We start from the raw sequence: 12,510 nt of genomic DNA on the forward strand, positions 1-12,510 counted from the left end.
TTTCTTTTTTCCTTCTTTTTTCCCTTTATTTTTATTATTGTTATTTTAAACCCAGCCCCTACCTTGTTCTGCTCCTTGCCTTGTCCTTCTAAGCATTTTTCTAACTCCCCACTCCTTCGGAGATCTGAACTCTGCCTGGCCCATGCTTTCAGAGACTGGAGGCCTGAACCTGGTTCCCCTGGCCAAGTCCTTACTGCCTTCTAACAGATCAGAGCGTTACAGGCAGCCACAGGCTGGAGAGGCATGGACTGCCATGGTCCCCAGGATGTAGCCAACCCCAGTGCTTGCTACATGCTGGGCACCGAGCAACTGCGGGTGCCCCAGGGATCAGGGCAGAGCTCCGATAGAGTGCTGACATTCTGACCTGGGAAAAGATGATAAAACAAAGAAACCTAATTCTCAGTGATGGGTGTTATCAGCCCCGTGCCTCCTGCTGACTTTCTGGGAGGCCAGCAGCCTACTTGAACCTGTCCTGTGTCTGCTCGTGAGAACTTCCCGTTACACTCCCTCTAGGTAAAGCAGTCCCATCAGAAATCCTCATGGAATCGGAGCTTGGAGACTTTGGCGAGGAAGTTGTAAAAACACTGACTAATCCCAACTGCCGTTGGCTGGGAATCCTTTAGCAGTTTGGGGACCGCTCCTTCCACGTGACCGTAGGTATCTTTCCCTTGCCTGGGAAGCCCCAGAATTGCACATGTGCAACTCACGGGACTCCCACAACTTCCTCTTCCTTGTGGCCGTGGTACCATTTCCATAAATAGTATCTGCTTATGTATCGTATCAAATAGGAAGGGGTGGATAGTCGCACACATCACCAATAACCGTGGACGTTAAAAATGTGTTTTTGAATAAATAATTCAAGCACCCAATTTAAAAGTTGAAAAGCTGGGGCGCCTGGCTGGCTCAGGCAGTAGATCGTATGATTCTTGATCTCAGGGTTGTGGGTTCAAGCCCCACATCTGGTGTCGAGCTTGCTTACAAAGAAAATCTTTAAAAAATAAATAAATAAATGCAATTCAAAAGCTGTAAATGGCTATGGAACAAAAAGGGACCCTATTTTGCACTCTTCCTTTCTGATGATCGTCCAGTCCACCTGCCCAGGACATTGAGCATTACCAGTATGTTGTGTGTCCTTCCAGAGATAATACAGGCACAGTTAAGCCCAGGCAGAGATCTTCTTCGTCTTTCACACAGCTGGTAGCATACTAGATTCACTGGTGTCTACCTGACTTCTTTCAAAACAACCCCATAAACATAAAGCCACTTCACTCTCTTTAATAGGTGAATGACATTCTAATGTATGCAGATATTGCAATTTCTGTAGTTTCCTATTAGGAGATATTTAGGCTTATTCCTTCTTTTTTTTTTTCTTTTGCCTTTGCAAATAATGCTGCAATTAATATTCTCTTGATAGTACCTTTTCACATAGGATGCCCTCTAACCTGAAAATTCCATAATTCCCTCTCCAGCTAGCTCAGTGATGTGCATTTGTAATTCTGTATACTGATTCCCTTTTAAAACAACAGATGCTTGATGCTTGCAGAGGTGATGAGGATGTTTTTGGTGCACTTGAAATTCCATGTTAAAACAAAAAAAAAACTTTTACACTTCTGAGTGAGGTGAGCTGCTGGGAAACATATGGCCCTTGTCAAAATAGCCAAGCAACACCTTAGGAACATTTTTTAAAATTCAACACTAAGTGTTCATCGTTCTCAAAATTCCTGTGTTGACCCAATGTAGTAAATGAGGGCAGCCACGCTGTCTGTCTCAGGTAGAAAACCAAGCGCATGATCGTATGACACAGCAGATTGAAAACCTCGCCGTTCTGCTCTCTGGTGGCCTCCGACAAATGCTAGGGGGAAAGAGAGTCGTGCTGCTAATATGGAATCTTGTGGTAACTCATCAAAAGGAAGCAGTCCTGGGATTGGCCAAGAGCACATATCTCGTGTCCCCTGGTTTCCTTTCCCTGTGAACTCAGCGTTAAAAAGCAGCTCTAAGCCGTGGCTGAAGGACATGGGCAAGAATGTGTTGTATCCCTCTGTGTCTGTCTCATGCAGGTCATGGGCTTAGGAAATGGTTGTGTAGGGTCCTGCTCTTCAGAAAACTTGACATTTCCTAGATGGTTGGAATTAACCAAGACTCCTCTGGAAGATATAAAAGACACTGAATGAAAAATTACAGTAGTCATCGGGCTCCAGGTATGAAGCTCAGTGACTGAAGAAAATCCAGTGCTGGCCAAAGAGCACGCGATGAAGCCCACAGAAGGGGCACTTGACTTTGTCTCAACTAAGGTAAGTGTTTTGGGAGAAATGGCGGAGGCAGGGGAAATAGTTCTCTCTCGTCCTCAAGTGTGTCCTCTGGGTACACACATTTTCAATGAGGAAACACACAAGGACGGCGCTACGAGAGCTCTGGGTAGAAGAGAAGCCGTTGCCATGGGGTGTGCCACTTTTGAATCTGAGGGTGACTTATGTGTCATCACTTTTGAGGTGTCCGGAGGTCTTCGAGAAGGTGGGCGGCCATTGGAAGATGCCGGCTGAGGCAACCAGGTGGGATGCGATGGCCGTCCGAAACTCTGGTCTTTTTGAGGTTCCAATGTGAATGTAGGTGTGGAGCAGTCTACCTGGGAGCTATAGATTAAAAAGAAGTGCTGCTCTGGCAATCATTCTCTCCCCTCACCCCCTATCCCCTCACACCCCCCCTCCCCTGCCCCCAGCCCCTAATCTGTTCTTTGCAAAGCATTTGCTTTGAACTAGTGAGGCTGTCCCAGGGCTTTGCTTACTATGAAGCCACAACCACTCAAATTCTTTAATTATGTGCATTTCAGAGTCACACTTCAAGGTCCAGCCTTGATTTTATAACTAAAATACAGATCAGCCATCTCTCCAGAATTGGTCACAGCCAATGTGCTGTATTTGCCCAATGCCTATTTTGAAGTTTTCTTGTCAGACATTCAGCCTTTGTTCCTCAGTTTCACCACCTGCAAAATGCAAAGTGGGAGCAGATGAAAATGGTCTCAAAGTTTTCTCTCATCAGTCTTGCGTTCTCTGAACTCCTTGGAATTTCTTTCCTATTTATTCTCTTTTCCTTTTAAGTAAATATAACTTGGAGTCAAGAAAAGATGATTTCCCTAGTGCTGGTTTTTCTCAGAGTTGTAGAAGCATTTTATTTTGTGAGATTTTCTTTCAATTCTGGTTTACGTAACCACACTTGGTTATTATAATAGTGAGCATTTAAAGTTTTCATACCCTCTCAATAACATAAAAGTCTTGGGGCACCTGGGTGGCTCAGTGGGTTAAGCCTCTGCCTTCAGCCCAGGTCATGATCCCAGGGTCCTGGGACCGAGTTGGGCTCTCTGCTCAGCAGGGAGCCTGCTTCCCTTCCTCTCTCTGCCTGCCTCTCTGCCTACTTGTGATCTGTCTGTCAAATAAATAAATAAAATCTTTAAAAAAAAAAAAAACCATAAAAGTCTCATTTACCCAACTCTTTGTCTTTTCTAGATAATACTATCAAACATTTCCACATGAATATCCCACTGTTACCACAAAAACATGCCTAAAACCAAACTATTCTAAACATTTGTTCAAAAAAGTAGTTCCTCTAGCCCTAAACTTCCCCTTTTTTTCCAGTCAGCATTACTATAGGTTTCATATTCACACTTGCAAAGTTATTTTGGACTTTTCCCCTTTCTTAAGTCCATCTTCGTCAAGTGTATGCAATCACTCGGTGCTTTTCAGGTCATTATGTCTCACTAAACTGTCCCCTCCTTTCCTCCCTCGCGATTTACTTCAGTAGTTCACGCCTGTTCTGCCATATTGGATGTCAGACTCGTTTCCCTGTTCCAGTCCTTCCCCTTGCAAAACCATCCAGTAACCATCACAATACTTATTTTCCTAAAGTAGGATGTTCTCCATGTCACACTGTATTCAAAACCCTTCACAATTCCCCACTGTTTACCTGCCACGCTGAGCTCACTCTCCCGTTCTCTCTCAGTCTTTGTGTCTCTGTCTGTCTCTCCCCATTTGCAAGTCTCTCTGTGATTTGGTCCTACTTGTCCCTCATCCCCCTATTTTCCACATTTTCCTGGCACTCCGTCTTTATTTATGCTGTTCCATTGATATGACCTTCCCCATCTTCTCTGTCAAAATACTACTCCTCTTCATTATCCAGCTTCATTTTTTTGTTCTTTTGAAGACACGGTCATCTGTGCCGTCTTCCCCACCACTTCAACTTAAGGCAACTCTTCTGTCCTCTGAAACTTCATTGCCTTTAATACCCATGGCACATATTTAACTCTCCTCAGTTCTCTTGTCTTCTTAGTTTTCTTTGAACTTTTGTATGTTTTTCTCTCCCCAACTACACAGTAAGGTAACTAAGGGCAGTTATGGGACCGTGTTCACATAATGGGTCCTGATGCTAGAGCGAGACGGTGTTCTCATCCCTGTACTGTTACTTACTGGCTGTAATCTTGGTCTGCATTTTCTCATCTGTGAAATGGAAATAGTGATAGTTATTCAATTCTTCACAGGGGTTCTGTGGGCATTAGATGAAAGAGCACATGCCAAGTGCTTAGAATGGTAAGCATTCACAAAATGTTGGCAATTACAATAATTATTCATGTCTCCTAGCTCCAAAGTATCTAATCTAGTGGCTTGCTCTGTAACCACACTTAATCAATACCGAATGGGATTCGGTTGAGTCAACGAGGGAACTAAGGTAGGCTGTGTGGGTGATCTAGTGTGGACTAGGGGAACTCCTGGCATCACTAAAATCACGCCACAGATGCTGTCACTTATTGTCACCCAGCCAAACTCTTTTTAGGTTCCTGCCACTCCCTACTCCTGCTCAAGAGACTTTCTGAGGGTTTGGCTCAGTGAACAAGGGATGATTTCCCAGAGCATCCCTCCCTTCCTGCCAATCGAAACTGACCTAGCTGCAGAGAGCAGGTTGCCAGACATACTAAAGGTCTTAAAGGTGATACCGGAAGAGTAGACCAGAGAGCTCTCATGGCCCCCAAGGAAACCTACCGGGCTGCTAGTTCACTTAACAGGGCCCAAGACTGGCCTGCTGAAGTGGGAAGCAGGCTCAGCGAATGCATCCCTTCGTCTTGAAGCATGAGAATGCCCATAGGCACCAGCAGCAGGACGCTCACAGCCGGGAACCCCTCATCAATAGCAAAAGCGCTGCAAATGCTGGCCAAAGAAGTGGAGACATCTGTGCAGCTCAACTGAGCCATAAAGGCAGACTTCTTCTTCTTTTTTTTTTTTTTTTTAATTTTTTTAGACAGCTGGAAATGATAAAGCTTTAGCCGCAGTAAGTATTATGGATCTCACTACCATTAAGTAACCTATGCAAATTCAACAGATCCAGGCTTGACCCATATATGTGCTATTGAAAACAATTCAGAGGCAAGAAATAATTTTATTAGTGAAAAGTGCCATCGAAGGCATGAACTCTGGTGCAGTGAGACAAGTATGTACATTGGATGCACACAGACCTCTATTCTTCATATTCGAACTGTGTCATTTCAGCAAATTTTTCTAACCTCAATTTGCTGAGGGATAAAGGGGATTATAACACCTAACTCACATGGCTGTGGTGACACACAAATGAGATAATGCATTTGAAACAGGCTACCTAGTCTGTGGCACATGCTAGGGGCACAAGCCACCTAAATTCCCTTCCCTTTCACTCCACGAGCAGATGCAGCCTGCCCAAGGCTAGGAGCGAGACACCTGGTGAGAAGTCCACAGGCAGGTGAATACGATTATTTGAGCATTACTGAGATGTTGACCTAAATGGTACCAGGTGTTGGACAATTGACAGAAGGAAGAAAAAAGGGGCTCTCCTCTCTCCGTGCTTTTCACACTTGCAACTCAGTGCAGAGGGCTGTCTCCTCCCAACCTCTAGAAAGAGATCTGGATTTATCCTGGGCTTAACCTCGATTTTGACATGTTGCCATTTCCAATAAGGCCAGTTTTTTTTGCCGAAAGAAGTCCTCCTTCTCCTGGGTGAAATCCCAAGAGCTCCATTCGTGTAAGTTGCCTTGTTGGTCTTGCTAATGCGGGTGTGGTTTTTTCCTCACTACAGAATGTGGATAACGAGCAAACGGGCGCGGGAAACTCGCCCTAAGTAGGCACCTTCTCGGTTCCCTAGACTGGGGGGCGGGGGGATGGTCCGCCGTTCTTGCTGGGAGGACGAGGTGTTGCAGAGCTAAGAGGCGCCCCCCTGAACGGGGCTGGGGGAGCCGGGACCGGAGGCCGGGGACCCCCCCCCCCCACCCGCCACCGGGCCGGGCCGGGCCGGGCCGGGGAAAGGGTGCGAGGGGAGGAGGCGCGGGAGCCGCGGCGGAGCCCGACAGGTTCCAGCGGCTCCCCTCACCCCTCTCCACGCCTCCCGGGTTTTCCCCTTGGCTCGGGGTTTCCTGTTTCAGTTCTCGGTGATCTCCAGCAGCAGGTGCTGGTTTGCCAACCTCGGCTCCAGAGGAGGCGAAGGAGGAGAAGGGAAAGAGGGAAGGGGAGGAGGAAGCGGCGCAGCGGCTGCGGCTGCGGGCGGGCGGGCGGCCGAGGAGCGAGGCGGCCGGCGGGAGAGCCGAGTTCGCTGTCGCCCGCGGAGCAGCGGCGCGGGCGGCGGGCGAGCCGAAGCCGCGGCGGGCGGGCGGGCAGGCATGGGGGAGCCTCCCGCTCGCCCCGCGCCCTAGCGGCGGCCGCGGCGGCCCAGGGCGGAGGCGAGAGGCGGCCGCCCGCTGCAGGGCCCCGGGGCCGCCCCGGCTTCCAGGGCATGTCGTGATGGCCGCTCAGAGGAGACCGCAAGTAGGTTAAGCAACAATCCCGTGTGCGCGCGCGGCCGGGGCGCGAGTTGTGCAAGCCGGGGGAGGGGGCGCCGGGGCCGCGGCCCGCAGGGAGGGAGGGCGCGCGGGCGGGCGCGGCGCGGCGCCGCGCGGGGAGGGCCGGGCTGGCCGCTGTCGCCGCGGCCGCTCGCCGCTTCCTCGCGGGGTCGGCCATGCCGGGTAGCGGCCCCCAGGTTGGTCCCTCGGGCGGCTGGGGCTGGGAGGGAGGCTGGCCGCGGCCGCGGAGCGGGGTGGGGGGGGCGCCCTGAGGGAGCCGCGGGAGGAGGGGGAGGGTGGCGGGACCGGGAGGCCGCGCCCGAGCGCCGGGCGGAGAGGCCGGCGGACCGGAGCGGCGGCGCAGGGCGAGCTCCAGGCCCCGGGCGGGTCGGGCCCCCCCCCTCCCCCGGAGGTCGAAGGAGCGGGGTGGGGGGGTGGCGAGCGCCCGCGGCTCCCGGGGCTCGGGTGGGGCCGAGCGGAGAGCCCGGCTCGCCGTGGCCGCGGGCCGAGCCGTCCTCGCCGGGCTCTTGGGCTAGGGGAGGCCGGCGACCCGGGCCCCGCGGCCTAGGGCAGCGGTCCACTCCCGCCCGCCCCGGGGCACGGCCGCCGAAGATGGAGGCGAGCCCGGGCGCTCCGCACGGAAACGGACCCACAGCGCTGCTCCTGCGGCTCCGGACGCCGCGCGCTCGCGGGGTGAGGCGTCCTCCCGCACCTGGGATCCGGCCCCAGCCATGAGCCCTTCATTCCGACCCCTGCGGAAAGCGCTCCGGCGGCCGGTCCCTCCCGCGCCCCTCACCCCGCAGCCTCGCGCGCTCTCCCGGTTCCACCTCGCGTTCGTGGTAGCTGGGCTCCTGCTTGCCATGGCCAACCCCCCGCGCGGACGTGCTCGGGATCGAACTTGGAGAAGCGACCCTCGCTCTCCTTCCCCAAACTGTCTGCCCCTTCACCCCTTAAAGCCCTTCGGAAACAGACTTCGCTTCCAAGTGCTGATCACTCCGACTGGGAGGCTTGCCATTTGGGTAACCGTTAACAATACTGGTCTGTGCTCTGTGTTTGGTGATAAAGAGATGAAATACGAATCCAGATTTAGGGAAAGTTTTCCTATTGGTTGCAAGACTGTGTTGGAGTATCCCCAGGCCGGTGAGGCGCTTATTGATTTAGATTTTTTTTTTTTTAAACCATCTTCGAATAGTTACAGAGACGCTTGGAGCTGGCATATTTAGAAATTTGGTAAAGTTCCTCAATTCTTTACTCGTTTCCTTGTTTAGTTTTTCTAGAGCGTATCATAAACGGAGAGCAGTGGCTGTGTCTCAAACACTTTGGGGGCTTTTCCAGGAACCACAAGAAGTCAGCAATAGAGCGTACTACATATATGTATATAATTAATCTGGGTGTGTGTGTCTGTGGGTGTGTGTGTATTTAATCTGTTTAGGTTGTAGAAGGTATGACTCCCATTTATTTAATCATATGTAAATGAATTTTAGCAGCATTTTCTTTAATTGATGTCATCCAGTGTTTCGCTTATATAAACATAGCTTCACCAAATGTTTGTAAAATTACTTTACCATCTTACCTCCATTCACGTGTTTTCTTCCGATTTGGCATTCTTATTTTAAGTTACCCAAACCTGTCTATTTGAAGGTACCCTTAAATATCAGAATGATCTAGTAACCCTGTATCTATAATTCACGATGGTTGAGTATTTTTAGTTTAAGGATGGGTTTTACTTTCAAAGTACGTTTAAATTCTACCTCAAGCCTCTATTTGGTCATCACCTGAAGCACTCAAACGTTACAATCGAAGTAAAATGAACTTTTTAATAACACAACAGAAAGGCCAGTATTTTTTAAACAGTATTTGATCATGAACGTCTAATGAAGCTAGTTTTATTATAAAGAAAAATATTGGAGAATAGGAAACAGAAACTTGGAATGTTTGTTTGCTGATGGGAGTTTTTATTAGTCACTTCCTTTTACTACATACTTGTTTTAATTACAAGACTAATAAAAACATCCTATTTTCTGTCACTGGTTTCCCTAGAGCTATTTTCATGGATCACATTTGCCAAATTGGACCTTAGGTGCTTCATGGAAATTCTGTTTTTAAATTATTTTCCTCATTCTACAACAGGATTACCTTGTTTTCATTCTAGCAGACTGGATGATTTTTTACTTTAATTTTAATTACTGTAACAGATATAAAAGTGTTGCCATCATTTCATAACTCTTAGTACCATTACTGTGCCCTTTTATATCCTTTTATACTCTTTTTGGGCTTTTCGTTGTTTCTGTAGATAAATTTGGAAGAATTTTCTCATGCTGATTTGATAGCAGTTTTAAAGAAACGAATATAAGATAAGTAGGAAACCTTTTTTATCTTTTTAGTTAGAATGGGGGATTGTAAAGTAATCTTCTGTTGCTGCTCACTTGACACTGGTACACTTTTATTCCCTCAGCAGATAATTAATTTAGTATTGATCTAGGTGCTGCATAAGGCTCCTGACCTCTAAAAGAAGAGGGATTATGAACAGAACATAACGCTAGTTGAAATATACTAAGTGGGACAAGCAAAGAATAAGAAATGTGGGGACTATAGTAGGGAAGGCTGCATGCCAGGTCTGAAAGGTAAGATGCAAGCCAGTAGAGCTGGAGAGGAGTCATTTCCAAGTGAATAATGCTGTGAGTCAAGAAAAGCAGAGAGTGGGTGGGCCACTGTGTCTGGAACATTAAGTAGGTGATAGGAGTAGTGAGGGATTGAAGTGGCAAAGATGGTTTCAGGATATAGTTTTTATTGGAAGGAGACATATTAAGTGAGAAGGTCAGGGCATCACCAACATGGATTAAATCAGGTTTCCAAATCCAAACTGAAGTAAAACCAAGTTAAAAATACCGAGATTCTGGGGTCTGATCTCAAATCTGCCAAATGCTGAGAAAACAAAAACAGATATTTGTGTTTTTAAGCACTAGCAGTCCCGATGGGCCTACAACCTAGAAAATCTCATGACTTCACAAAGCTTGGATTTTAAGATTCACCAAAAAACATGTTACAATTATTGCTGCTGTTTCACTAGTGGCAGTTAAGAGAAGTGAATTGAGAATATGGTTTTGTACACTTTCATCCCAGAATATGTCTCTAGGAGCTCGAAAAAGAAAACTTTATAGGATACTTGAGCTATTTCAATGAGATAGCATGTGAAAAGTACACCCTGTCTGGCACATAGTAATTTTGATACTTAATGGCGTAAAGATGATTTTCAAATCTGTAATGTGGAGGTTATCAGTTCCCTGTCTTTGCTTCAGTTTTTGTAGCTGACACAGTGATAGCTATTCTGTGCTGGACACAGAGCTCCCAGGCACCATGCTTATGCACTGCTTTTATTACCCTGGTTTCTAGATGAGGAAGCCCAGGCACAAGAGTTGAGGTAACTTTAAGTTCCACATCTAGAAAGTTGCAGAAGGAAGTTTGAACCTATGCTGTCTGACTTTAAAAACCATGCTCTAACCCCTTGGGCAGGTCTGCTGCCCTGTGATTCAGTTTTTACTCTATTCCTTGAAAAGCGTGTCCTTGTGTGTACGCATGTTGACACACATGGTTTGAAAATTAAGAGACGGGGGCATCTGGGTGGCTCAGTGGGTTAAAGCCTCTGCCTTTGGCTCAGGTCATGATTCCAGGCCAGGGTCCTGGGATTGAGCCCCGCATCGGGCTCTCTGCTCAGTGGGGAGCCTGCTTCCCTCTCTCTCTCTGCCTGCCTCTCTGTCTACTTGTGATCTCTGTCTGTCAAATAAACAAATAAAATCTTTTAAAAAAAAATTAAGAGACGCATGATAATTAGCATGATGGGTCTGGAAGATAAGAGAGGTCTGTTAACCTTTTCTCTATAAAGTACTCCAGTGACAGGACAACATGAAATCCTGTCTGGCCAAATTGTTTGAAGGCAAGGACCTTGTCTTTCCAGCAGGTTGCTTAGGACCTTAAAAGATAAGCCCAAAGGCAGTTTTGGTCTGGTATGGCATATGTTAAACAGCAATGTAGTTCCACCAAAGAGAGCATTTTTTGGGGTGGTGGGGAGGATGGAAACCTCAAAGGTTTTTTTATGAGTAGTGGTTTTAAGTGGTTTTTCCAGCACTTATCTCTGATTGTAGTAATGTAATGTACTTAACTGTGGAGAACTTAGAAAACGAAGAGAAATGTGAACAATTTTTAAAATCCCTGTAACCCCAAGATAACTAACAACATTTTGATGGGTTTCCCTCTTTGATTTTTCTATACATTGGCAAAGGATTATTTCACTTGGCTTGCAATCGAAGATAATCCCCCATAAAGGATAGTTTACATGGTTCTATGTCCCAACACTCATAGGAATTCTTAATGCTCCGTGACCTAGCCCACAAGCACATGTCTGAAAATAAAAAGTGTTCCGCCTTTAAGGTAATTATCAAATCCCTGAGGGTGGATAGGGGAAAAGTAGAAAATCCCAAGGTTGTCCTGTTCGCTTGGAACATTTTCTCCTATTCCGCTTTACCTTTTGCCTGGCCCACATCCCATAGTGGAGGCCTCAGCTCAGGCCTCACTTAGTTTACTCTTGTACTTTTAAGATTTGTAACAGTAGATAACATTTAATTGTGCCAGTCATTGTTCTGGGGGCCACACATAAATTAATGCGTGTGATGCCTACCGCTGCCTCCTTCATGGGAGTGTGTGCATCAAAAGATAGATAGATCTTGTACAATTAGAATGTTACTGTTTATAGAGCCTTGTATCCCCCCTTTCTATCCCAAATTAGCATACGCTAAGGATTTTCTCATGATATTAAAAATATTTCAGGGCGTGACATGTGGGTGGCTCAGTTGGTGGAGTATCCAATTTTTTCAGTTCAGATCATATCTCACAGTCCTGAGATCAAGCCCTGGGTCCGGGTCTGCGCTCCACGGGGAGCCTGCTTGAGGAGTCTCTCCCTCTGCCCCTCCCCCTGCTCGTGTCCTCTCGCTCTCAAATCTTTGAAATGTTTTTTCCTCTATTTTTAATTTTTTTTAACATTTTCTTCCTGAGAACGTGTCACTTTATTTAATCATTATTCTATTTCAGTTAGACATCTGGGTCCCCCCCCCAATATTTTAACATTTTAATACATTAGTTGAATATCCCAGTAAGAAAAAAAATTGTTTTCTGCATCTGTGTTCTTAGGATTCACGGATGTCATGATCAAAGAGCATAAGCTTTAAGGTTTTTGATGGCCAAAAAGCCTTCCAGAAAAGCTGCCTAGATATGTACACTTATTAGCAAAGAGCAGGAGCTAATTTCATCCCACTTTGAATGTACTGTTGACTTTTTTTTTTTTTTTTTTTTTTTTTTTTTTTTTTTTTTTATAAACATATATTTTTTATATACATATATTTTTATCCCCAGGTCTGTGAATCACCAGGTTTACACACTTCACAGCACTCACCAAATCACATACCCTCCCCAATGTCCATAATCCCACCCCCTTCTCCCCAACCCCCTCCCCCCGGCAACCCTCAGTTTGTTTTGTGAGATTAAGAGTCACTTATGGTTTGTCTCCCTCCCAATCCCATCTTGTTTCATTTATTCTTCTACGCACTTAAGCCTCCATGTTGCATCACCACTTCCTCATATCAGGGAGATCATATGATAGTTGTCTTTCTCTGCTTGACTTATTTCGCTAA

The 12,510-nt window shown here is 46.8% G+C and overlaps 1 protein-coding gene across 4 annotated transcripts in view; it reads left to right on the plus strand.

Annotated features, from left to right (window-relative positions):
- The first annotated feature begins 2,030 nt into the window (after positions 1 to 2,030).
- ZC3H12C (zinc finger CCCH-type containing 12C) overlaps positions 2,031 to 12,510 on the plus strand; it is an 85,543-nt gene continuing 75,063 nt past the window's right edge. The window contains exon 1 of one of the 4 annotated variants that reach the window (XM_059179888.1): positions 2,031 to 2,291. In XM_059179888.1, the coding sequence (XP_059035871.1) occupies positions 2,250 to 2,291 (42 nt within the window). In that variant the 5' untranslated portion in view covers positions 2,031 to 2,249. Of the gene's footprint in view, positions 2,292 to 6,445; positions 6,813 to 6,908; positions 7,024 to 7,163; positions 7,520 to 12,510 lie in introns of those variants that run through there. The other 3 variants (XM_059179906.1, XM_059179895.1, XM_059179878.1) reach the window with 3 other exon arrangements.

This window comes from Mustela lutreola, chromosome 1, assembly GCF_030435805.1.
Source record: "Mustela lutreola isolate mMusLut2 chromosome 1, mMusLut2.pri, whole genome shotgun sequence".
NCBI classification, from domain to species: domain Eukaryota; kingdom Metazoa; phylum Chordata; class Mammalia; order Carnivora; family Mustelidae; genus Mustela; species Mustela lutreola.